This window comes from Tachyglossus aculeatus, chromosome 27, assembly GCF_015852505.1.
Source record: "Tachyglossus aculeatus isolate mTacAcu1 chromosome 27, mTacAcu1.pri, whole genome shotgun sequence".
Lineage (NCBI taxonomy): Eukaryota > Metazoa > Chordata > Mammalia > Monotremata > Tachyglossidae > Tachyglossus > Tachyglossus aculeatus.
This window is the reverse complement of record NC_052092.1, coordinates 539,747-565,961: the sequence shown is the minus strand read 5'-3', so window position 1 is coordinate 565,961 and position 26,215 is coordinate 539,747. Positions and strand designations below refer to the sequence as shown.

Below are 26,215 nucleotides of genomic sequence, written 5' to 3'. Positions count from 1 at the left end.
CCAACAGCGGGCTCACAGTCTAGAAGGGGGAGACAGAGAACAAAACAAAACATATTAAATAGTAAATATGTACAAGTAAAATAAATAGAGTAATAAATCTGTACAAACGTATATACAGTGATGTGGGGAGGGGAAGGAGGGAGGGCGAGAGGGATGGGGAGGAGGAGAGGGAAAAGGGGGCTGAGTGTGGGAAGGCATCCTGGAGGAGGTGAGCTCTCAGTAGGGCTTTGAAGGGAGGAAGAGAGCGAGATTGGCGGATGGGCAGAGGGATTGGGGGCATTCCGGGCCCAGGGGAGGACGTGGGCCGGGGGTCGACGGCGGGACGGGCGAGGATGACGATGAGGAGATTAGCGGCAGAGGAGCGGAGGGTGTGGGCTGGGCTGGAGAAGGAGAGAAGGGAGGTGAGGTAGGAGGGGGCCAGGGGATGGACAGCCTGGAAGCCCAGGGTGAGGAGTTTCTACCTGATGCGCAGATTGATTGGGAGCCACTGGAGATTTTTGAGGAGGGGAGTGATATGCCCAGAGCGTTTCTGGACAGAGATAATCCGGGCAGCGGCATGAAGTATGGATTGAAGTGGAGAGAGACACGAGGATGGGAGATCAGAGAGAAGGCTGATGCCGTAGTCCAGATGGGATAGGATGAGAGCTTGAATGAGCAGGGTAGCGGTTGGGATGGAGAGGAAAGGGCGGATCTTGGCCATGTTGCGGAGCTGAGACCGGCAGTTTTGGTGGCGGATTGGATGTGAGGGGTGGACGAGACAGCGGAGTCGAGGACGACACCAAGGTTGCGGGCTTGTGAGACGGGAAGGATGGTAGTGCCGTCTACAGTGACGGGAAAGTCAGGGAGAGGGCAGGGTTTGGGAGGGAAGATAAGGAGTTCAGTCTTGGACATACTGAGTTTTAGATGGCGGGCAGACATCCAGATGGAGATGTCTTGAAGGCAGGAGGAGACACGAGCTCCCAGAGCTTAGTACAGGGCCAAGTAAGCGCTCAGTAAATACTATTGAATGAATGACCACCCCAAAACACACAGACACACACACACACAACACACGTCCACCTGTGTATACCAGCGTCGGCTGTGTGACTTTGGGCAGCTCACTTCACTTCTCTGGGCCTCAGTTCCCTCATCTGTAAAATGGGGATGAAGACCGTGAGCCCCCCCGTGGGACAACCTGATCACCTGCAGCGTGGCTCAGTGGAAAGAGCAGGGCTTTGGAGTCAGTGGTCGTGGGTTCAAATCCCAACTCCGCCACTTAGCTGTGTGACTTTGGCCAAGTCACTTAACTTCTCGGTGCCTCAGTTCCCTCATCTGTAAAATGGGGGTGAAGACTTTGAGCCCCCCGTGGGACATAGTCAGCGCTTAATAAATGCCATTATTATTATTATTATCCACGGCAACTGCCGTGCTGAGCCGCAAGTGTGGGCCCAGGAGACCTCGGGGGTCCCGGGGGGCGGAAGGAGGAGGGCGGGGGGCACGGGTTCCTCAGACGTGGACGAGGTCAGCGGACTGTTGGCAACCCTTGTTGCCAACTTGTACTTCCCAAGCGCTTAGTACAGTGCTCTGCACACAGTAAGCACTCAATAAATATTGGCCGATTGATTGATTGAATGGCTACTGGACCTCCAGGCCTTGTGTTTCAGGTGCGGGCTCCCGGCCAGGATGACGGACGGCCCCCGGCCGCCCCCGGCCGCCGCGTCGTGTAGCCCGCCCGTCCCCGCCGAGACCGCTGCCGCCGGGACCAGCACGACCACCGCCGCCCCAGGTAGGCCTGGAGAAGGCCGCGGCGCCGGCGGAAGCGGTCGAGGCCGAGGCTCCCGCGTCGTGGTCCCCCCGCCGGCCCCCGTGCGGTGCCTGCCTCAGTTTCCCGGCGGCTCCCCCGGTCAGGCCCCCGTCTGTCCCCCCCCGGCAGGGCCCGCAGCTCCCGAGGCCTGAGCCGGGGCGCGGGCTCCACCTCTAAGATGACCCGCACGGACCCGCCGGACCTGCTGGTGTCGACTGTCTACCAGGACATCAAGCTGGCCGCGCCGGGCCCCGCCGCCTCGGCCCGCCGCCCGCCATGTGAGCGGGCCCCGGCCCGGCCCGCCGGCCCCGGGCCCTTCAACAAGCGCCACTGCCGCAGCTTCGACTTCCTGGAGGCCCTGGACGAGCCGGGCATGGAGGGACCCCCCGCCCGCCGCGGACCCCCGGCGGCCCGCCCCGCCGGGCCCGGAGCCCCCCGGGCCCCGCCGCCGGGCCCGGGACGACGGAGGCGGCGGGGGCGGGGGGCGCGACGCCCACCCCCAAGGGGAGCCCAAGCGCCGGGCCCGCTCCAAGAGCGCCCCGCGACCCCCGGCCCCGACCCCGGTTCGGCTCGGCCGCGAGGCCCCGCGCGTGGCCTCCGCCCTCGAGGCCTACCCGTGGCGGGAGGCCCCGGCCCCGGCGGCCAGGCCCCTGGCCAACGAAGTCCACCCCATCAAGCTGCAGCCGCAGCGCAGCGGCGCCGTCTTGGTGGCCCCCCCGTGCCCGGCCCCCCGCCCGCCCGCCCCGCACGTCCGCTGCCGGCTGGACGTGAAGCCGGACGAGGCCGTGCTGCGGCAGGCCGCGCGCGGGCCCCGGCAGGCGGCTCGGTCCCGCGCGCCCGCGCCCGGCGACGGCCCCGCCGGGGAGCCGCGGGGCGGGCCCTGGAAGGGACCCCCGGGACCCACGCAGTTCTTCTACACCGAGGCGCCCAGGCCTTACCGCGCCAGGGACCCCCCGGCCCCCGCTCCGCCCGCCGGGCCTTACTACCCGGAGCGCAGCAGGACCTTCCCCGCCCGGGAGCCCCCCGGCCGCGGCCAGGCCGAGCCCCCGGGGGGACCCCGGAGGTTCTTCTACCCGGAGGAGTACGGCCCTCTCCGCGCCTGGGCCCGCGCGGGCCCGTCCTCCTCCTCCTCCCCGGCCTGGGGGGACCGTCGGCCCCCGCCCCCCGGGGCCCCGCGGGTGGCGGCGCCCCCGGCCCGGCTCCCCGGGGCCGGCCCGCCGCCCTTGGCCGACGCGCGCCGGCCCTTCTCCCGCTCCTGGGACAACCTCCTGGGGCCGGGCCCGCGGAGGGCCGGGCCCCTGGCCCCGGGCCGCAGCGTCGAGGACCTGCCGGGCCGCGGGGAGCCCCCGCGCCGCCCGCCCGTCGTGGTCACCCTGTCCAGCTCGCCCAAGCGCTACGCGGCGCTCTCGCTGTCGGAGAGCTCGCTGGCCGAGCCGGGCCCCGGGGACGGCGGCGGGCGGACCTGGTTCGTCACCCCGGAGATCACCATCGCCGACAACGACCTGCGGGCCCGGGGCGGGGGGCGGCCGGCCGGCCGGGAGCCCCCCGGCCCGGCCTCCGCCCGCCAGCGCAGCCTGGAGCAGCTGGACGAGCTCCTCACCGACCTGGCCATCGACGGGCGGCCCCCGGCCGGCCGCCCGCCGCCCCGGCGCGACCCCGGCGGCCTCGCCGGCCAGCTGCGCCGCCTGCTCGGCGAGGGCCCGGCCTCGGCCTCCGGGAGCCCGGCCCGCGGCCCGCGGGACGAGGAGGACGGACGGGAGGAGGAGGAGGACGAGCGGGGGCAGGAGGAGGAGGAGGAGGAGGGGGAGGAGGAGGAAGGCCGGCGGGGCCCGGACGTCGGGGGCTCCCCGGAGCCGAGCGCCGACGAGGACGACCTGATGATGTGTTCCAACGCCAAGTGCCGCCGGCTGGAGACCCTGTTCAACGCCTGCCTGTACTTCAAGTCGTGCCACAGTTGCCACACGTACTACTGCTCCCGCCTGTGCCGCCGCCAGGACTGGGGCGTCCACAAGGAGAGCTGCGTGTACGGCCGCGTGGGCAGTGTGTGCCGCCACGTGCTGCAGTTCTGCCGCGACAGCGGGCCCGTGCACCGGGCCTTCTCGCGCATCGCCCGCGTGGGCTTCCTGTCCCGCGGCCGCGGCGTCCTCTTCCTGGGCTTCCCCAGCCCCGGCTCGGCCGAGAACTTCCTGCGCTTCGGCCTGGAGGGGCTGCTCCTGTCGCCCACCTACCTGTCGCTGCGGGAGCTGGGCGGCTACGCGGACCCGCTGGGCGGCTACGGCCGCGAGCTGCAGGCCGCGGGCCGCTGCTACGAGCCGGCCGAGTGCTTCCTGCTCAACGTGGCCGTGGCCGTGGGGCCCGGGGCGCCCCGCCGGCCCTCGCCCAAGAGCCCCGGCCCCACGGTGCGCAAGTTCGCCAAGGTGGCCCTGGCCCCGGCCGGCCCGGCGCGGGGGGCCCCGGCCGGGCCGGAGCCGGACCTGGACACGCTGATCCTCACCCCGCCGCCCGGCACGGCCGAGCCGGGCCAGGAGGGCGAGGCCGGCCGCCGGGCCCGCGAGGTCTGCTTCATCCACATCCAGCGCCAGCTGCGCCTCCGCGGCGTCTACCTCCGCCGCCAGTTCCCGGCCGTCTACGAGCGGCTCTGCCAGTTCGTCGAGGGCACGCGGCGCTTCACGCCCACCACCATCTATCCCACCGACCGCCGCACCGGCCGGCCCTTCATGTGCATGATCATGGCCGCCTCCGAGCCCCGCACCCTCGACTGGGTGGCCAGCGACAACCTGCTCGACGACCTCATGTGACCCTTCGCCGGGCCCACTCCCGGCCCCGCCACCCCCTCGCTCCCGCCCCGGGCGGGGATCCTCACGCCCCCGGGCCGAGGCCCCGGGCTTCCCGGGCCCCGGCCGAGGCCGGAGGCGGGCGAGGCGGGCCGCGGCGTGCGCGTGTCCCCCGTGTCCGTGCCGCCGGGCTGGAGCAGAAGGGGCGGATCTGTCACGGCAACCCCGTCCCACCGCCGCTCTCTGGAAACCTCCAAGCAGCCGGTCTTCGGGGAAGAGAGACCCTTTCGTCTCCCGGCTAAGGACGTCCCTTTGGGACGGCCTTATCCGGTCCCGGGCCTTGGTCGGAGTGTACCCCCCAACCCTCTCGCGGGCCTTCCTCTCTCCCCCACCCTCAACTTCCTCCCTCACTAAGCTGGGCCCAGGCAGGGCCGGGAGTGGGGTGAGGGGGAGATGGGGGCCTTCCTTGTGAGTAAACGATGTGAGAAGCGGGTTTGGGGAGCGGGGCCGTCTCCGCCCTTCCCTCCCTCCATCCTCCCCAGCCCCGTCAGGTACTAAGCCCCCGTGTGAACCAAAGCTAAGGGATGTCACTTTAAATGTCTCTCCCGTCCCCCCCGGCCCCTCGCCGGCCGGGACGCCGGAGATCCTGCCCGTCCCCCGGCCCTTCCGCCGGGATCTGGGGCAGCCGAAACCCAGCTCGGAGAGGGGCACGCGGTTCCGAGTAGGAGGACGGAGGAGATCCGGCCCGAGCCGGTAGGAAGCCGCGGCCCCGGCGGGGAGGCGGCCCGGAGTTGCAGAATCCTTTGCACTAGGTGCCCTTGGCTACACTCGTGCCTCCATGTCCCCGCCTAGCCAGTGGGAGGGGGCCCCCCTCTTGCCTTATGCCCCGTGGCCCGCGCAGCGCCGGGAGCCGGGCCCGGGCAGGCGCCGTGGATCCGGACGGGTCTCTCTCTCTCGAGAAAGACCAAAGTTTCCAATCGCCACGCTCGACGTGAGGCCCGCGGGGAGGGCAGGGATTTATCTCGAGGAAGGGTCTGGGCGTCTGTTGGGAAACGTACGCGAGTCTGTCGAGGACGCGCGGCGGCCGACCCCGCGGCCGGCCGGGCCCGCTTCTCTGGAGATAGGCCCCTCCCGAACGCGCTATCCGGTTTCCATCTCTTCAGCCTCCCTCGACGGGACCCCGAGAGTCTCTTGGAGATCTCAGCCGCCGGGAGTCCAAACCGCGTCGGCCGTCTCTGGAGGCCTGGCCTCACAGACTTCACTCCGTGGTCTTACTCGGCCCTCGCCGTGTGGAGAGCGTACTAAGCGCTTGGGAGGGTACAACGGAGCACAGACAGACCCGACCCCCGCCCTTAAGAAGTTTACAATCCCTCGCTGGTCTTCACTGAGCTCTTACTCTGTGCGGAGCGCTGCTCTGAGGGCTGGGGAGAGGGCAGCTGAGTAGGGGGACGTGATCCCAGGCCTCAAGAAACTTCCGATCTTGGGAGGGAGATGGTAGGCGTTAAATAAGCTACGGGTAGGAGAAGTAACAGAGTCTGAGGCGATGTTCCCGAGTGCCGCGTCGCGTTTCGTCCGCCGTACTGCATCGGCCTCATGGGATTTATTGGATGCTCAGTGGATGTGTCGGGGGGCAGAGCCCCGGCCCAGGTGGGTGGGAGAAGCGACAGAGCGGAGGACGCCCCCGTTTCGTCCAGCCGGGCCCAGAGACAAACCTTCAACCCAAAGGGTAGAAGACGCACGCGGCAGGAACGCCCGATAGGCAGACGGGCTTCAGAGGGGCTGAAGAGGTTGGTGTCCGCCCAGTAGATTTAGTGGGATTCACCTGGGAAGGCTGCCTAGAAGAGATGGGTTTTTTCGGAGAGCGATGAGGAAAAGCGGAGCTTTGGGAATCCTTCAGGCCAGACGACTGCCTTGGGTTTCGGTACAGAGGCCGGGGGGCTGCATGGGTTCCGTGAGCGGATTCGGTTGGCTAAAGTGGAGACCGAGAGTAGAGAAGTGTCAGAAAGGAAAAGTTGGAGGGAGAAGGGAAAGGAGGAGGAGGAAGAGGAGACAGCGCTTTTCCCTTCTCCCTCCACCTCCTGCTCCTCCTCCTTTTCCTCGTCCTTCTCCTCCTCTTCTTCCTCCTCCTCCTCCCGTTTCCCCGTATCCATCGGATGCCATCCTCGCTCTGAGTCAGCTGGACTTCAGTGGGGCCACAGCAAGCTTCCCTCATGCCAACCTGTGCCCTGGAGCCCCCCTCCGTCTTTACTCCCCCTTTCCCCTGCTCCCTGATGGGGGGTTTACACGTTTCCCAGTCCCCCGCTCCCTTCGGATGACCGGGCCCTCCGCGATCACCAGTCCCCAGAGCACCCGGTGGCGAGCGTCGGCCGGAATCGCCGGGCTGGGGTGGAATAGATGAGTGCCAACACTGAGGTTGGGGTTAGGGGGTTTGGATGGGGGTGCTTTCCCTCGCCCTGTGCCCCCAGGGAAGGCAGGGCAAGTGACAGCGGGTGCCAGTGAGAGCCTGGGTCCGGGTGCGGGGAGAACTGGAGTCCCCGCCTGGGTGAAGAACGGATCGGTTGTCTGTGCCGCCGCAGGAAGGCTGGTCAGGGGAGGGAAAGAGGGAGAACCGGTGTGGCTCTCAACAAGGTTCACTCGGCAGTGGGGAAGGGGGATACGCTTGCAGGGGGAGACCCTGATTGTAGGGTGGGGGGGGAAAGATTAATGCACTTTAGGTCACTTGGAGGGGTCGCAGGAAGGCCCTGACCCGGGGGGACCAAAACCCCGGCTTGGAGTTACGGAGGCCCCGAGCGGGTCACTGTGAGAGGAGATTTGGCTGGAGAAGGCCCAGACCGCAGAGGGACACCTCGGTGGGAGTGCGGACGGGAATCCGGGCCGGCTTCAAAGCCGGGCGACCGGGGTCCCCGGAGTCGGTGGGGGGCGGGATCCCGTGGGGGGCTTCTAGGATGGTCCTGGGTCCGGGAAGGGAGTGGGCAGAGGAGTCTGGGAGTCATCCAGGGGGAAGCGAGGCGGCGGTTTTCCCGGGCTCTTCTGGGGGAAAGGGATGTTTCCTGGCCGGGCGGGCCTCCTCCGCCCGCTGACCCCAGGCCCCGGTCCCGTGGGCGCCGGGGGGCCCCGACCACGTCCGCTCATTTGCACCGACGCCTCTTTGCACGGCGGCATCGCCGCTCCTTTGCTTCTTTGCACGCCCCGGCCCCCGATGATGATGCTGATGATAATTGTATTTGTTAAGCGCTTACTATGCGCCAAGCACGGTTCTAAGCGCTGGAGGAGATACGAGGTTATCAGGTGGTCCCCCGTGGGGCCCACGGTCTCAGTCCCCATTGTCCATCTGAGGTCACTGAGGCCCAGAGAAACGAAGTGACTTGCCCAAAGTCACCCAGCTGACAAGTGGCGGAGCCGGGACGAGAACCGGTGACCTCCGATCCCAAGCCCGGGCTCTTTCCGCTAAGCCACGCTGCTTCTCCGGACTTGGTCCCGGCCTCAACTCCCACCCCCATCCCGGCTCCCTCTCCTTTCCTCCCTCTTTCCCTCCCTCTCCCTCGCTCTCTCCCCCGTCCCCGGGTCCGGTGTCCGGTGGGTGGCTGTGGGGGCTCCGTCGGCGGGCCTGGTTTGGTGTTTCGCACCCTGCTCTTTAGGGGGGCCGTCCGGGACGATTCCGAGGCCTTTGGGGTCCACGGGGAGCCAAGCACAAAGTCCGGCTTCAATGCAGCCGGACAGCGGCTCTCCTTCTTCCCGGCCTTGGGACAGGGAGACGGAAGGTGGAGAGCATTCCCGCTGGGAGCCCGGGGGTGGGGGGCTCGGCCTGCAGACCCTCCCTCCGCCCATCCCTGCCCACCGCAAAGGCGTCTGGGACGGGACTTACAGTCTTCGGAGCGGGCGAGGATACCCCCACTTCCGGACTTCCGGTTCCCCCAAATCTACGGATGGAGACCCCCGTTTCCTCGGGGCGGGGGGGATCTTGGGACTACCAATTCCCCCCCAACCCAGTACCATTCAGCAGTGAGTTCAGGGCTTCGTTTTTTTGGGGTGGGGGTCTCCTCTGCCACCCAAAATAATAAGAATAATAATGCCATCTGTTAAGCGCTTACTCTTGTGGAACGCGTCCACCAACTCTGTTGTATTGTACTCTCCCAAGCGCCTAGTCCAGCGCTTTGCGCGCAGTAAACGCTCAATAAATGCCATTACTCGATCGTCTGGTGGGTCGCCGAGCACTGGGGAAGCGACACGGCCGAGGGGAGAGCGCTTGGACTCGGGAGGCCAAAGATTTGGGTTCTAATCGCCGCTCTGCCACCTGTGTGACCTTGGACGGGTCACACCTTCTCACTGCCTCAGTCGCCTCATCTGTAAAATGGGGATTAAATCCTCCACCTTCCGATTCAGTCTGCAAACCCTACGTGGAACGGGGATCGTCTCCAACCGGATTATCTTATATTCATTCAATTATATTTATTGAGCGCTTACTGTGTGCAGAGCACTGTGCTATCTACCCTGGCACTTAGAACAGTGCTTGGCACAAAATAAGCATCTAGCAGGTACCACAAACAAAAGCACCGGGTTAGATTCAATACGATCAGGTTAGACACAGCATGAATTTCACAGACTAGGGGGGAAAGAGAACAGGTATTTAATCCCCATTTTACAGGTGAGAAAACTGAGGCACAGGGAGGTAGAGCAACTTGCCTCAAGTCACTCAGGAGGTGAAGCACAACAGGGATTAGAACTTGTGTGGCCTAATAATTAGGGTATTTATTAAGTGCTTACTATGTGCCAAGCACTGTTCTGAGCGCTGAGGTAGATACAAGTTAATCAGGCTGGACACAGCCCACGTCCCACGTGGGGCTCACAGTCTTCATCCCCATTTTACAGATGAGGGTACTGAGGCACCGGGAGGTGAAGTGACTTGCTCAAAGTCACCCAGCTGACAATTGGCGGAGCCGGGATTTGAACCCATGACCTCTGACTCCAAAGCCCGGGCTCTTTCCACTGAGCCACGCTGCTTTTTAAAACACAGGCCTGGGGGACAGAAGGACCTGGGTTCTAATGCCATCTCCACCACTTTCTGCCGTGTGATTCCGGGCAAGTCACTTCACTTCTCTGTGCCTCAGTTACCTCATAATAATAATAATAATAATGATTTGATGGCATTTATTAAGCGTTAAATAATTTAATAATAATAATAATAATAATAATAATTTATCGATAATTTATTATTACTGTTAAGTTAGGGTGCAAAATAGGTTAATCGGTGTAAATTGGCCGCAGGGTTCGTGTACCCAAGGTGGTGACGCAAATAGGAAAAATGACTCGGAGACGTGAGTTCAGATAGAGCGGTAAAGAAGGAAAGTGGCTACCTGCCCGTTCACCTCCCGGGAGAGGTACGAGTGACAAGCAGCCCCGATCCCATTCTCACTGTTTCTTTTATTGAGTTACAGCAACATGGGAGTGGAGCATTTGGGAATTTCAGGAATCCGATTAGGACCGACAGGATGTTATAAATTCTCATTATTCTCCGTCCTCCCTGCCTTGTGCAGGTTGTTGTTATCTGCCCTATGGCCTTGCACAGATACTTGTTACTGGCCTTGAAGACACCTGTTGCTGAGCCTTGCATAAAATACACAAAAAGGAGTTGTTCTCTCGGCCTGCACAAAATGGAGGGTTACTGTCAGCATACACAAAATGGAGTCAGTCACGTCAAGTCCGCTAGTGGACAGCACTTACTCTGTGCAAAGCACTGTTCTAAGCGCTGGGGAGGTTACAAGGCGATCAGGTTGTCCCACGGGGGGCTCGCAGTCATCACCCCCATTTTCCAGATGAGGGAACTGAGGCCCGGAGAAGTGAAGTGACTTGCCCAAAGTCACCCAGTTGACAACTGGGGGAGCTGGGATTTGAACCCATGACCTCTGACTCCAAAGCCTGGGCTCTTTCCACTGAGCCACGCTGCTTCTTCTCATTTATAAAACAGGGATTAAAACTGTGAGCCCCATGGGGGACGTGGACTGTGTCCATCCTGGTTAGCTCGTATTTCATTCATTCATTCATTCATTCAATCGTATTTATTGAGCACTTACCGTGTGCAGAGCACTGTACTAAGCGCTTGGGAAGTACAAGCGCTTAGTACAGTGCTCTGCACACGGTAAGCGCTCAATAAATACGATTGATTGATTGATTGATTGATTACAAGTTGGCAACACATAGAGCCGGTCCCTACCCAACAGCGGGCTCACGGTCTAGAAGTGACTTGCCCAAAGTCACACAGCTGACAATTGGCGAAGCCGGGATTCGAACCCATGCCCTTCCCCTTCTAGACTGTGAGCCCACTGTTGGGTAGGGACCGCCTCTATATGTTGCCAACTTGTTCTTCCCAAGCGCTTAGTACGGTGCTCTGCACACAGTAAGCGCTCAATAAATACGATTGATTGATTGATTGACTCCAAAGCCCGTGCTCTTTCCACTGAGCCACGCTGCTGCTTGTACTCCCCAAGCGCTTAGTGCAGTGCTCTGCACACAGTAAGCGCTCAATAAATACGATGCATTCAATCGTATTTATTGGGCGCTTACTGTGTGCAGAGCACTGCACTAAGCGCTTGGGAAGGACAAGTTGGCAACATATAGAAACGGTAGGGACCCAACAGTGGGCTGACAGTCTAGAAGATTGAATGGATGAACCACCCCCCTCACCACCGCCATTTTCCCCTCAAACTCCAACAGGCCTCATTAAATTTTCCCGCTCTAAGTGGCCTTCGCCCCCCGCCCCTCACGCCGGCATTCTGATTGGTTCACTCCGGGACGGCTTCCGCGCGTCTATTGGTTCTCCTCGCTGTCACTGGCGGGATTTTGGGACGCGATTGGCTGTCGCCGCGGCCTGAGCCCGCCCCTCGCCTCTGCGCTGCGCGTGGGCAAGATGGCGGCGTCGGCGGCGTCGGGCCTGGCGCGGGTCCCGGATGTGGAGATCGGCTCCGACGGCGGCTGAGCCGGCATTCTGATTGGCTCGCTCCGGGGCGGCTTCCGCGCGGCTATTGGTTGGTCCCGCTGTCACTGGCGGGACGGTGAGGCGCGATTGGCTGCCGCCGCGGCCTGAACCCGCCCCTCGCCTCTGCGCCTGCGCGTGGGGCGCGCGCGGGCAAGATGGCGGCGGCGGCGGGCCTGGCGAGGGTCCCGGATGTGGACATCGACTGCGATGGCGTCTTCAAGTACGTGCTGATCCGGGTGAGGGAGGCGGCGGCGGCTGAGGGCGAACGGTCGCCCGGCAAGGACGTGGTGCGGGGCTACGGCTGGGCCGACTACCACGGTGAGGACTTCCCCACCGCCTACTACACTGCCCTGCGCACACGAAGCGCTCAATAAATACCACTGACTGACTGAATGAATGAATGCATGAATGAATGAATGAAGGAGGCCCGCCCCCCCTCAGCACCCGAGGCCTGGGCCCCGGGTTTGTGCCCTCGGATAAACCGGCGCCAATAATGGACACATTTATTACTATTATTATTAATAATAAGCATAATAATGGACACATTTATCATTATTATTATTAATAATAAGCATAATAATAATGGGCACATTTAATAATAATAATAATAAGCATAATAATAAGAAGAGAAGCAGCGTGGCTCAGTGGAAAGAGCCCGGGCTTTGGAGCCTGAGGTCACGGGTTCAAATCCCGCCCCTTGTCAGCTGGGTGACTCTGGGCAAGTCGCTTCACTTCTCTGCGCCTCAGTTCCCTCATCTGGAAAATGGGGATGAATCAATCAATCGTATTTATTGAGCGCTTACTGTGTGCGGAGCACTGGACTAAGCGCTTGGGAAGGACAAATTGGCAACGTATAGAGACGGGCCCTACCCAACATCATCATCAATCGTATTTATTGAGCGCTTACTGTGTGCAGAGCACTGGATTAAGCGCTTGGGAAGTCCAAGTTGGCAACATAATAGAGACAGTCCCTACCCAACAGTGGGCTCACAGTGTAGAAGGGGGAGACAGAGAACAGAACCAAACATACTAATAAAATAAATAGAATAGATAGGTACAAGATAAATAGAGTAATAAATCTGTACAAACATATACACATGGATACAGGTGCTGTGGTGAAGGGAAGGATGGAAGATGGGGGGGATGGAGAGGGGGACGAGGGGGAGAGGAAGGAAGGGGCTCAGTGTGGGAAGGCCTCCTGGAGGAGGGGAGCTCTCAGCAGGGCCTTGAAGGGAGGAAGAGAGCGAGCTTGGCGGGTGGGCAGAGGGATTGGGGGCATTCCAGGCCCGGGGGAGGACGTGGGCCGGGGGTCGATGGCGGGACGGGCGAGAGCGAGGGACGGCGAGGAGATTGGCGGTGGAGGAGCGGAGGGTGCGGGCTGCGATGGAGAAGGACAGAAGGGAGGGGAGGTAGGAGGGGGCCAGGGGATGGATGGACAGCCTGGAAGCCCAGGGTGAGAAGTTTCTGCCTGATGCGCAGATTGATTGGGAGCCACTGGAGATTTTTGAGGAAACTTTTAGACTGTGAGCCCACTGTTGGGTAGGAACTGTCTCTATATGTTGCCAATTTGCACTTCCCAAGCGCTTAGTACAGCGCTAGTAAGCGCTCAATAAATGCGATTGATGATGATGACGACTAGATTTGGTAGAGGCAAGGACCAGAGGATGAGGAGTGGAAAACCGAGAGGAATGGGAAAAGTCAGGCAGAGAGACCCAGATTCAGCTAGGTCTTCTTCTGTCATCATCATCATCAATCGTATTTATTGAGCGCTTACTATGTGCAGAGCACTGTGCTAAGCGCTTGGGAAGTACAAATTGGCAACATATAGAGACGGTCCCTACCCAACAGTGGGCTCACAGTCTAAAAGGTCTAAATATGCTTTGTTTTGTTCCCTGTCCCCCCCTTCTAGACTGTGAGCCCGCTGTTGGGTAGGGACCGGCTTTAGGTGTTGCCACCTTGGACTTCCCAAGCGCTTAGTACAGTGCTCTGCCCACGGTAAGCGCTCAATAAATACGATTGATTGAATGAATGAAGGCGCCGATCGCTCTCCCCCCAGCCGACGTGTACGACAAGGTGTCGGGAGAGCTCCGGAAGCAAGGCTACGAGTGCGAGTGTCTGGGCGGCGGCCGGATTTCCCATCAGAGCCGGGACAAGAAGATCCACGTCTACGGCTACTCCGTGGTAAGCGGGAGGCCACGGACCCCCCCCTCGGTCATTCAGGCACGTTTATAGAGGGAGCACTGTACTGAGCGCTCGGGAGAGCGTGGCGGAACAATAAGTAGCCACATTCCCTGCCCACAGCCAGTTTACCATCTCGAGGGTGGAGACGGATGCCAACATACGGCCAACTTGTACCTCCCAAGCACTTAGTACAATGCTCTGCACGTGGTAAGCGCTCAATAAGTACGATTGAATGAATAGATAATGGACGTAAGTGCTCCTTCTGCAGTGCTGGCCGAGGAGGAGCCTGATTAGGAGCGCCGATTTGGACTTCCCAAGCGCTTAGTCCAGTGCCCTGCACACAGTAAGCGCTCAATAAATACGATTCAATAAATTACAGATATGGACGTAAGTGCCCGGTCTGCAGTGCTGGCCAAGGAGGAGGCTGATTGGGAGCGTCGATTTGGACTTTCCAAGCGCTTAGTCCAGTGCCCTGCACACAGTAAGCGCTCAATAAATACGATTAAATAAATTACAGATATGGACGTAAGCGCCCGCTCTGCAGTGCTGGCCAAGGAGGAGCCTGATTGGGAGCGCCGATTTGGGCTTCCCAAGCGCTTAGTACAGTGCTCTGCACACAGCAAGCGCTCATTAAATACGATTAAATAAATTACAGATATGGATGTAAGCGCCCGCTCTGCTGTGCTGGCCGAGGAGGAGCCTGATTGGGAGCGTCGATTTGGAGTTCCCAAGCGCTTAGTCCAGTGCTCTGCACACAGTAAGCGCTCAATAAATATGATTAAATGAATGAATAGAGGGTAATAATAATTACGGTATTAAGCACTTACTAGGGAGAAGCAGCTTGGCTTAGTGGAAATGGCTTGCGAGTCAGAAGTCATGGGTTCTAATCCCGGCTCCACCGCTTATCAGCTGTGTGATTTGGGGCCAGTCACTTCACTTCTCTGGGCCTCAGTGACCTCACCTGGAAAATGGGGATGAAGACTGTGAGCCCACCGTGGGACAACCCGATTACCTCGTGTCTGCCCCAGCGCTTAGAACAGTGCTTGGCATACAGTGAGCGTTTAACAAGTACCGTCATAGTGATTATTGTTATATGCCGGGCACTGTAGTAAGCACCGGGGTGGGTACAAGCGAATCAAGTTGGACAGTCCCTGACCCGCGTGGGGCTCATGGTTTTGATCCTCACTTTGCGGCGGACAAGTGGCGGAGCCGGGATTCGAATCCATGACCTTCGGACTCCCAGGCCTATGGTCTAGACGCCACTCCAGGCTGTAGAGGACCAATCTGGCGATTGTGGGGAGAGCCACAGTAGCCAAAGATGTTCGCTAGGTCCAAGAGGCAGCTTGCTGGAGCCGACACCTTGGCTCTTTATTATTATTACGGTCCTTTATCTAACACTGGGCTGGATAATAATAATAATAATAATGGCATTTATTAAGCGCTTACTATGTGCTAAGCGCTGGGGAGGTTCCAAGGTGATCAGGTCGTCCCACGGGGGGCTCACAGTCTTAATCCCCATTTTCCGGATGAGGGAACCGAGGCCCAGAGAAGTGAAGTGACTTGCCCGAAGTCCCACAGCTGACTAGCGGCGGAGCGGGATTTGAACCCATGACCTCTGACTCCAGAGCCCGGGCTCTTTCCACGGAGCCCCGCTGCTTCTCACCGATAGACGATGTCTGTGATCTGAGCAAGAGGCTTGTGGCGGCTGGCTGCTGTCTTCATCGTCATCAGTCGTATTTACTGAGCGCTTACTGGGTGCAGAGCACTGTACTAAGCGCTTGGGAAGTCCAAGTTGGCAACATATAGAGACGGTCCCGACCCAACAGTGGGCTCACCGGCTAAAAGACTGTCTTCCTCCCAGCCCAGCCACAGTTCCTCTTGGCTTCTGAGTGGGATGAGGGGGAGGCCTGGGGATCCCTTACAACAGCCTGGCCTCAGTTTTTCCAACTGTACAGTGGGAATATTGAGCTCCGCCTCCTTTCAGTTGAGCTACTTCAGGGCCCAGAAGGATAACTGTAGTATCGGTTGACTGTTTTAAACGCCGGGCTCGATAAAAGCCACTCGGGTCGGACGCGGACCCCGATCCGAAAGGGGCTCACGGTTTTAGCGGTAACAGTAGTAATCGTGGTGTTTGCCGCGCACTGTACTAAACGCTGGGGTTGATATAAACCACCTCTCGTGTTTGCCGTGGGGCTCACCCACCGTTTTACAGCTGAGGAGACTGAGGCCCAGAGAAATGAAGTGACTTGCCCAAGGTCACCCAGCGGGCGTGTGGGCGGAGTCAGGATTAGAACCCAGGTCCTCCGATTCCCAGGCCCACACTCTTCCCACTAGGCCAAACCGCCCCCTCTAATAGCCAACAGTCCGCAGTCAAGTCCAGTTAGCCGGACCCTGACATCTTGAACTAGTCTGTGTCTGCCTTTCCTCCCGGGGAAGATTTCCGCGGCTGCTCCAGATAATAATAATAATAATAATAATAATAATAATAATAATAATAATAATGGCATTTATGAAGCGCTTACTATGTGCCAAGCTCTGTTCTAAGCGCTGGGGAGGTTACAAGGGGATCAGGTTGTCCCACGGGGGGCTCACAGTCTTCATCCCCATTTTCCAGATGAGGGAGCCGAGGCCCAGAGAAGTGAAGTGACTTGCCCGAAGTCACACAGCTGACAACTGGCGGAACTGGGATTTGAACCCATGGCCTCGGACTCCAAAGCCCGGGCTTTTCCCACTGCTTTTTCCATCAAGCAGATGATCAAGGTTCCTAGCAGGCTGAGGGTGCCCAGCTGGCCTCCCTGGATAATGATAATAATTGTGGTATTCATTAAGCGCTTACTGTTTGCCTGGTGTTATTTTTTAATGATAGCATTTATTAAGCGCTTACTACGTGCAAGGCACTGTTCTAAGCGCTGGGGAGGTTACAAGGGGATCAGGTTGTCCCACGGGGGGCTCCCAGTCTTCATCCCCATTTTCCAGATGAGGTAACTGAGGCCCAGAGAAGTGACTTGCCCAAAGTCACCCAGCTAACAAGTGGTGGAGCCGGGATTTGAACCCATGACCTCGGACTCCAAAGCCCATGCTCTTTCCACTGAGCCGCGCTGCTGCTAGTGTGACCATATCAGACTGACCATATCCCACGTGAGACTCACAGTCTAAGCAGACGGGAGAAGAGAGGGAGAACGCATCCCCATTTTGCAGAGGAGGAAACTGAGGCCCAGAGAAGTGCAGTGACTTACCCCAGGGCAAACAGCTGGCTCGTGGTGGAGCCGGAATTAGAACTCGGGACCTCGGATTTCCTCTGCTCACTAGGCCGCACTGCTCTCCTGGAGTCTCCCGTAGCCTGTGTCAGCCCCCTCGGTTGTAATAGTCGTGGACTTGAAGTGCATACTCTGAGCCAAGCGCTGTACTGAGCGCTGGGGTCATCATCATCAATCGTATTTATTGAGCGCTTACTGTGTGCAGAGCACTGTACTAAGCGCTTGGTACTTAGGGTCAAGACAACACGGTCAGATCGTACACGTTCCCTGCCCCACCAGGAACTCACAGCCTGAGGGAGAGGGAGCTATTTCATCCCCGTCTCATGGGCGAGGAAACTGAGGCACAGCGACGTCGAGTGGCGCGCGCGGCGGACTCGGGCCGGAGCCGTCTCCCGACTCCCGTCCCAAGGTGTTTTCTCTAGGCCGTGCTGCTTCTCGGTTCTTTTCGATTCCCCGTCTCCGTTCATGATAATAATAATGATGGCGTTTATTAAGCGCTTACTATGTGCAAAGCACTGTTCTAAGCGCTGGTTGACATCAGCTGCCCGTTCGCCCTGGCTTTCCGGTTGCCCAGGGCTAGCCGGATCCCGGTGAGTCGGTGGGTCAACTACCCCGGGTTGGCTGGGCTGGGCCGGTTGAGAGGCGGGTAGGGAAGCTCAGTGGGTGGATGAACGTGTCTGTATTGGACTCTCCCGAGTGCTCAGTCCAGTGCTCCGCGCACAGCAGATGCCATTCATAATAATAATAATTGTGGCATTTATTAAGCGCTTACTATGTGCAAAGCAGCGTTCTGAGCGCCGGTTGACATCAGCCGGATGAGCTCCGGATTAGGCGGCGGCAGAGGGAATCGGTCCCGGTGGGCCACGAGGTTGCCCCCGTAACGTCCCCTTCTCCGATTGATTGATTGATTGATTCTCCGGTGATTTTTCCCAGGGCTTCGGGCGCGCCCAGCACTCCGTCGCTACCGAGAAGATCAAAGCCAAATACCCGGACTACGAAGTCACCTGGGCCGACGATGGCTACTGAGGGGCCCCCCCACCCCCCCTCACCGGTTGGGAAGCCCGGGAATTCTCCGCTCGCCCCTCGGGGCGGGTTCGTTTGGGGGTCCGGTTGAAGACCGGGGCTTCGGAGCGACCCTCCAGGGGCAGAAAGCCCCGTCCTCTTCCTCCAGCCCGGGAATTTCTATAGGGATGGGGCAAGGGGAGGGGAGAGACGGGTCTCCCAGGGTACCGGCGGCGGCGGCCAGAGCGACCCCCCAAAATAATCCGTCGTGGGGAGAACGGAGGACTCCGGCGGCACCGATCGGAGGCGGGGGAGGCGTTCGCAGATCCCTACGGAGCGTTGTAAATAAATAAAAACTCCAGAATCCCGGCTCTTTGCTCATTTATTTTCCTTCCCCCCTCCATTCCCCTCTTCGGCTGGGGGCTAGTTTTGGTTTGCCGCACTTTGGAACTTCTAAAGGTGAGTCTCCTAGACCGTGAGTCCGTTTTTTGGGTCGGGACCGTCTTCGTGGGTTGCCAACTTGTGCTTCCCAAGCGCTGAGTCCAGTGCTCTGCGCGCAGTAAGCGCTCAGTAAATCCGATTGAATGAATTTGTCTAAACAGTAATGGCGGTGGTGTTCGTTAAGCTCTCACTCTATGCCAAGCACGGCACTAAGCGCTGGAATAGAGCCGGGATAACGATGTTGGACCCAGCCGGAGGGAACAGGTGTCGAATCCCCGTTTCACCAAGGAGGAGACCGAGGCCCCGAGAGGCGGCGGGATTAGAACCCAGGTCCCCGGACTCCCAGGCCACCCTGCCTTCAAATGGAGCTGGAGGAGGAGACGCTCGATTTAGAACCACCTCCTGTGCATGAGTCCTCTTCAGGTCTTCGAAACCTTTTTAGTCGAGAGGGAACGGAGAATTTTGACTTGAAAAGGGAGAAATTTGCTTCATGTAAACTATCTCCTGCTTTTATTTACCCTATGGTTTTGGGTTGAAGAAGAGAAATTTGCTTCATTTGGACAAATCTCCTTTCGATTTTGCCGCATCTCTCTTTTAAGGCCTTATCGCTGAGAAGGAATAGAGAATATTGTGCCACAGAAATCGTTTGCGTCATGAAAAGAAGAAATGATCTGCCGTCCTCTTTCTGACGGTGTCCAAGGCTGCAAAGGGAATACGTAGACTGTGACCGTCTCTATATGTTGGCAACTTGTACTTCCCGAGCGCCTAGTACAGCGCTCTGCATACGGTAAGCGCTCAATAAATGCAATTGAATGAATGAATGATTGAAATGGCCGAAGTCATTGAAGGAGAGGAGACGTTTTACCGCGTCATCTCGGCTTTTCCTTTTTCCTCTTGTTGGTTGAGCAGAGCAACACGGGGTCCAGGGGTCTAGTACAGTGCCTGGCTTGCACTCTAATACTAACCTCCTCACTGTACCATCTTGCCGCCGACCCCTCAAATCCGACAATTACGTTCCCCACCTCGAAGCCTTACTGAAGGCCCGTCTCCTCCAGGAGGCCTTCCCTGACTGAGCCCCCCTTTCCTCTTCTCCCTCTCCCTTCTGCGACCCTCTGACTTGCTCCCGTTCCTCATTCCCCATTCCACAGCCCCACGGCACTTAAATCCATTGCTGTCATTTATTTATATCGTCTCCCCTCTGGACTTTTAGCTTGTTGTGGGCGGGAAGGGTGTCTGTTAATTGTTATGTCGTACTCTCCCGGGCACTCAGCACAGTGCTCTGCACACAGTAAGCGCTCTAAGTTGAATGAGAAACGGGGCGGCTGTGGCCGCTGCTGATTTCAGGGCCTAAATGCCCAGGATTTGGAGAGATTCCAAGCCAGGGATTTTCCCGGGACCTGTGTCGCGGTCCTCTTGTCTCCCGTTTCCCTTCCATCCCCTCCACCGGTCAACGAGAGCCCCCGTCAGGAGCCAGTGGAGGCCAAGGCCCTTCTCCAGCAATCTTTGGAAGTTTGGTTCCCATCCCGGAGGGATCCGGGCTTCCCCGCGGCTCCTCCATCCCAAGCCGATTTGGCCCCGTACCAAACGTAATAATAATAATAATAATAATAATAATGGCATTTATTAAGCACTTACGATGTGCAAAGCCCCGTTCTAAGCGCTGGGGAGGTTACAAGGTGATCAGGTGGTCCCATGGAGGCTCCCAGTCTTCATCCCCATTTTCCAGATGAGGTCACTGAGGCCCAGAGAAATGAAATGACTTGCCCAAAGTCACCCAGCTGACAAGTGGCGGAGCTGGGATTTGAACCCATGACCTTTGACTCTTAAGCCCGGGCTCTTTCCGCTGAGCCACGCTGCTTTTCAAGCACGCCCTGGCCAACTTGCCTGCCTGCCTTCCTTGGGGTCGGACAGAGCCGCGTGGCTCTGTCGAAAGAGCACAGGCTTTGGAGTCAGAGGTCAAGGGTTCAAATCCCGGCTCCGCCACTTGTCAGGCGTGTGACTTCGGGCAAATCACTTAACTTCTCTGTGCCTCAGTTACTTCATCATCAATCGTATTTACTGAGCGCTTACTGTGTGCAGAGCACTGGACTAAGCGCTTGGGAAGTACAAGTTGGCAACATATAGACTTCATCTGTAAAATGGGAATTAAGACTGAGCCCCACGTGGGACAACCTGATCACCTTGTATCCTCCCCAGCGCTTAGAACAGTGCTTGGCACATAGTAAGCACTTTATAAATGCCATCATCATTATTATTATTATTTCCAGACCCACAGCTTTCTGCGAAGAAAGGAGAAAAATAATGATAGTATTTTTTAAGCGCTCACTAAGTGTCAGGCACTGTACTAAGCACTGGGCTGGATACGGGCGAATAGAGTTGGACGTGGCCCCTGTCCCATAATAATAATAATAATGGCATTTATTAAGCACTTATTACGTGCAAAGCACTGTTCTAAGCGCTGAAGAGGTTCCAAGGTGATCAGGTTGTCCCACGGGGGGCTCGCGGTCTTCATCCCCATTTTCCAGATGAGGTCACTGAGGCCCAGAGAAGTGAAGTGACTTGCCCAAGGTCACACTGCAGATAAGTGGCGGAGTTGGGATTAGAACCCGAGACCTCCGGGAAGCAGAATGGCGTAGTCTACTACAGGCCTGTGAGTCAGACGGTCATGAGTTCTAATCCCAGCTCCGCCACTTGGCTGCTGTGTGACCTCAGGCAAGGCACTTCACTTCTCTGGGCCTCAGTTCCCTCATCTATGAAATGGGGAATAAGGCTGCGAGCCGCACGGGGGACAGGGACCGTGTCCGACCTGATCGGCTTGTATCCCCTCCGGCGCTTAATACAGTGCCTGGCACACAGTGAGCGCAAAGAGACCAGGCTTTGGAGTCAGGTCATTGGTTCAAATCCCCGCTCTGCCAATTAGCTGTGTGACTTTGGGCAAGTCACTTGACTTCTCTGGGCCTCAGCTCATCTGGAAAATGGGGATGAAGACCGTGAGCCCCCCCGTGGGACAACCTGATCACCTTGTAACCTCCCCAGCGCTTAGAACAGTGCTTTGCACATAGTAAGCGCTAATTGCTTTGTCGTCTGTCTCCCCCTTCTAGACTGGGAGCCCGTTGTTGAATAGGGGCCGTCTCTCTGTGTTGCCAACTTGTACTTCCCAAGCGCTTAGTACAGTGCTCCGCACACAGTAAGCGCTCAATAAATCCAAATATGATTGAATGAATGAATGAATTTATTACTCTATTTTACTTGTACATATTTATTCCATTTATTTTATTTTGTGAATATGTTTTGTTTCGTCGTCCGTCTCCCCCTTCTAGACCGTGAGCCCGCTGTTGGGTCGGGGCCGTCTCTTGATGTTGCCGACTTGTACTTCCCAAGCGCTTAGTACAGTGCTCTGCACACAGTAAGCGCTTAATAAATCCAAATATGATTGAATGAATGAATGAATTTATTACTCTATTTTACTTGTACATATTTATTCCATTTATTTTATTTTGTGAATATGTTTTGTTTCATCGTCCGTCTCCCCCTTCTAGACCGTGAGCCCGCTGTTGGGTCGGGGCCGTCTCTCGATGTTGCCGACTTGTACTTCCCAAGCGCTTAGTACAGTGCTCTGCACACAGTAAGCACTCAATAAATCCAAATATGATTGAATGAATGAATGAATTTATTACTCTATTTTACTTGTACATATTTATTCCATTTATTTTATTCTGTGAATATGTTTTGTTTCGTCGTCCGTCTCCCCCTTCTAGACCGTGAGCCCGCTGTTGGGTCGGGACCGCCTCTCGACGTTGCCAACGTGGACTTCCCGAGCGCTTAGTACAGTGCTCTGCACACAGTAAGCGCTCAATAAATCCAAATATGATTGATTGAATGAATGAATTTATTACTCTATTTTACTTGTACATATTTATTCCATTTATTTTATTTTGTTAATATGTTTGGTTTTGTTCTCTGTCTCCCCCTTCTAGACCGTGAGCCCGCTGTTGGGTCGGGACCGCCTCTCGACGTTGCCAACGTGGACTTCCCAAGCGCTTAGTCCAGTGCTCTGCACACGACTGAATCAATCCGATTCAGTGAATGAATGAATGGATAATAAATGCTGGGAAGCAGCATGGCTCAGTGGAAAGAGCCCGGGCTTTGGAGTCAGAGGTCATGGGTTCGGGTCCCCGCTCCGCCACGTGTCTGCTGCGTGACCTTGGGTAAGTCACTTAACTTCTCGGAGCCTCAGTTACCTCATCTGTAAAACGGGGATGATGACTGGAAGCCCCACGTGGGACAACCTGATCACCTTGTATTCCCCCACCCCGGCGCTTAGAACAGTGCTTTGCACGTAGTAAGCGCTTAACAAATGCCATTATTATTATTATAAATGCCATCATCAGCACCCTCATCAGATACCATAATCATTATTCTGATTCCCAGGGCCGGGCTCTATCATCATCAATCCTATTTATTGAGCGCTTACTATGTGCAGAGCCCTGTACTAAGCGCTTGGGAAGTACGAATTGGCAACATATAGAGACAGTCCCTACGCAACATCCTCTAGGCCTTGCTGCTATTTCCCCAACTCCAGACGATTGTCCCTGGCGGATTGGCGGGGACAGAGGCGGAAAGTCCAAGGTGGGAATGCTGTGATCCAATTCCGCCCGGGCCGGTGGAGCTGACCATTCCTCCCGCGGAGGGTTGGGCCGGACTTGACCCGGGTCAAGGGCCGCGCAGATGCCGCCTCAGCTGTTCTCAGGCCCGATAAGGGCGGCCACCCCTCTCCGGAGCCCCTCTGCGCCCCATTTACGACCGGATTGCATCCCGGCCAAGCCATATCCCCAAGGACATCTCCGGGGGAGGCCGGGAATTCGCACACGATGCAAGCCGGTCTCAGAATCCCACCCCTTCCCCCTCCTTCCCGAGACTCCCACCGCCCCCTCCCAGCTCTGCCACGGAGGGACGCCGGGATTCAAAGCCTCAACTTTTTCCGGGCCTCAACTAGGTAGGAAAAAGGAGGTTTGGACACTTGCACCTGGAAATGGTCCCAGATGAAGAAACTCCTGGTGTTGATCATTTTTTTCTTTTCTATGGCATTTGTTGGGCGCTTACTGTGTGCCAGGCACTGTAATAATAATAATAAAAATAATAATGGCATTTGTTAAGTGCTTCGTGGCTCAGTGGGAAAAGAGCCCGGGCTTTGGAGTCCGAGGTCATGGGTTCAAATTCCGGCTCCGCCAATCGTCAAGCTGTGTGACTTCGGGCAAGTCACTTCACTTCTCTGGGCCTCACTTCCCTCATCTGGAAAATGGGGATTAAGACTGTGAGCCCCCCGTAGGCCAACCTGATCATCTTGTAACCCCCGCAGCGCTTAGAACAGTGCTTTGCACATAGTAAGCGCTTAATGAATTCCATTATTATTATTATTACTATGAGCAAAGCACTGTTCTAAGCGCTGGGGAGGATACAAGGTGATCAGGTTGTCCCATGTGGGGCTCAGTTTTTTTTTTTTGATGGCATTTATTAAGCGTTTACTATGTGCAAAGCACTGTTCTAAGCGCTGGGGAGGATACAAGGTGATCAGGTTGTCGCATGTGGGGCTCACAGTCTTCACCCCCCTTTTACAGATGAGGTCACTGAGGTACAGAGAAGTGAAGTGGCTTGCCCAAAGTCACACAGCTGACAAGCGGCAGAGCCGGGATTTGAACCCACAATCTCTGGCTCCTAAGCCCGGGCTCTTTCCACTGAACCACGCTGCTTTTCAAGCACTGTACTAAGCACCCGGGTAGATTCTAGACTGTGAGCCCGTTGTTGGGTAGGGACCGTCTCTATATGTTGCCAACTTGGACTTCCCAAGCGCTTAGTACAGTGCTCTGCACACAGTAAGCGCTCAATAAATACGAATGAATGAATAAATGAATGAATTCTAGACTGTGAGCCCGTTGTTGGGTAGGGACCGTCTCTATATGTTGCCAACTTGTACTTCCCAAGCGCTTAGTGCAGTGTTCTGCACACAGTAAGCGCTCAATAAATACGAATGAATGAATGAATGAATGAATTCTAGACTTTGAGCCCATTGTTGGGTAGGGACTGTCTCTATATGTTGCCAACTTGGACTTCCCAAGCGCTTAGTGCAGTCCTCTGCACACAGTAAGCGCTCAATAAATACGATCGGATGAATGAATGAATTCAAACTAAGCAGGGGGGACCCAGTCCATGTCCCCCCATGGGGTTCGCGGTCGTAATCCCCGTTTTACAGAGCAGGGAAGTTAAGTGAGTCTCCTGGGGTCCCATAGTAGACACGTGGCGGAGTCAGGATTAGAACCCAGTTCCTTCCCACTCCCAAGCCCGTGCATTCAAAGGGAGTTTTCGTTTGAGTCGGCGGCTCTGACTCTACGGAGTAGCCGGAGGAGGCTTGAAGCAATCAGGCGATCAATAGTATTTAACGAGCGCTTACCGTGCGCAGAGCACTGTATTAAGCACTTGGGAGAGTTCAGTGCAAGAGAGTTGGCAGATGATGATGGTATTTGTGAAGCGCTCACTATGTGCCAAGCACTGTTCTAAGCGCTGAGGTAGACACCGGGTCATCAGGTTGCCCCACGCGGGGTTCACAGTCCCAATTCCCATTTTCCAGAGAAGGTGATGCCTGAGAATCTATCAATCAATCATATTTATTGAGCGCTTACTATGTGCAGAGCACTGGACTAAGCGCTTGGGAAGTACAAATTGGCAACATATAGAGACAGTCCCTACCCAACATTGGGCTCACAGTCTAAAAAGGCTCACAGAAGCAGTGTGGCTCAGTGGAAAGAGCCCGGCCTTCGGAGTCAGAGGGCATGGGTTCAAATCCCGGCTCCTCCAATCGTCAGCTGTGTGACTTTGGGCGCTTCTCTGGGCCTCAGTTCCCTCATCTGGAAAATGGGGATGAAGACCGTGAGCCCCCCGTGGGACAACCCGATCACCTTGTAACCTCCCCGGTGCTTAAAACAGTGCTTTGCACATAGTAAGTGCTTAATAGACCACCCACCATCTTCTTCCCCTCCCCACAGCACCTGTATATAGAATAATAATAATAATAATAATAATAATAATAATGGCATTTCTTCTGCCAATTGTCAGCTGTGTGACTTTGGGCAAGTCACTTCACCACTTTTCGACTGTGAGCCCACTGTTCCCTTCAAGGCCCTGCTGAGAGCTCACCTCCTCCAGGAGGCCTTCCCAGACTGAGCCCCTTCCTTCCTCTCCCCCTCGTCCCCCTCTCCATCCCCCCCATCTTACCTCCTTCCCCTCCCCACAGCACCTGGATAGATGTTTGTACAGATTTATTGCTCCATTTATTTATTTATCTTACTTGTACATATCTATTCTATTTATTTTATTTTGTTAGTATGTTTGGTTTTGTTCTGTGTCTCCCCCTTCTAGACTGTGAGCCCGCTGTTGGGTCTCTACGTGCTGCCGACTTGTACTTCCCAAGCGCTCAGTACAGTGCTCTGCACACAGTAAGCGCTCAATAAATACGATTGATTGTTGGGTAGGGACTGTCTCTATATGTTGCCAACTTGTACTTCCCAAGCGCTTAGTACAGTGCTCTGCACACAGTAAGCGCTCAATAAATGCGATTGATTGATTGATTGATTAATAAATGCCATTATTATTATTATTATTTTATTATTCCCGAAAGGGAAGTTCAATCCATTGCGCCTAAACAACTAAATAATTCAATTCGCCTCGCGGAATAAATTTTATCTGAAATTCGGGCTTTCCGTCCCCGGCCTTTCTCTCCCTTTCTCTCTCTCTCGCCAGGCCGAGTACT

The 26,215-nt window shown here is 57.0% G+C and overlaps 3 protein-coding genes across 3 annotated transcripts in view; all 3 read left to right on the top strand.

Annotated features, from left to right (window-relative positions):
• The first annotated feature begins 1,648 nt into the window (after window positions 1–1,648).
• AJM1 (apical junction component 1 homolog) lies at window positions 1,649–4,592 on the top strand. Its single transcript, XM_038767724.1, is given in 3 exon segments — window positions 1,649–1,765; window positions 1,913–2,186; window positions 2,188–4,592. Coding segments are annotated over 2 exon segments (2,619 nt in total). The 5' UTR covers window positions 1,649–1,765; window positions 1,913–1,961; the 3' UTR covers window positions 4,582–4,592.
• A 7,083-nt stretch (window positions 4,593–11,675) lies between these two features.
• Window positions 11,676–18,339, top strand: PHPT1 (phosphohistidine phosphatase 1). The gene is made up of 3 exons (XM_038767940.1): window positions 11,676–11,848; window positions 13,587–13,711; window positions 17,902–18,339. The coding sequence occupies exons 1-3, from the start codon at window positions 11,686–11,688 to the stop codon at window positions 17,992–17,994; spliced, it is 381 nt and encodes a 126-aa protein (XP_038623868.1). The 5' UTR covers window positions 11,676–11,685; the 3' UTR covers window positions 17,995–18,339.
• Window positions 18,340–18,773: 434 nt separating this feature from the next.
• MAMDC4 (MAM domain containing 4) overlaps window positions 18,774–26,215 on the top strand; it is an 83,459-nt gene continuing 76,017 nt past the window's right edge. Inside the window, exon 1 of the mRNA XM_038767722.1 lies at window positions 18,774–18,903. Coding sequence (XP_038623650.1) covers window positions 18,774–18,903 — 130 coding nt within the window. The remainder of the gene's footprint in view (window positions 18,904–26,215) is intronic.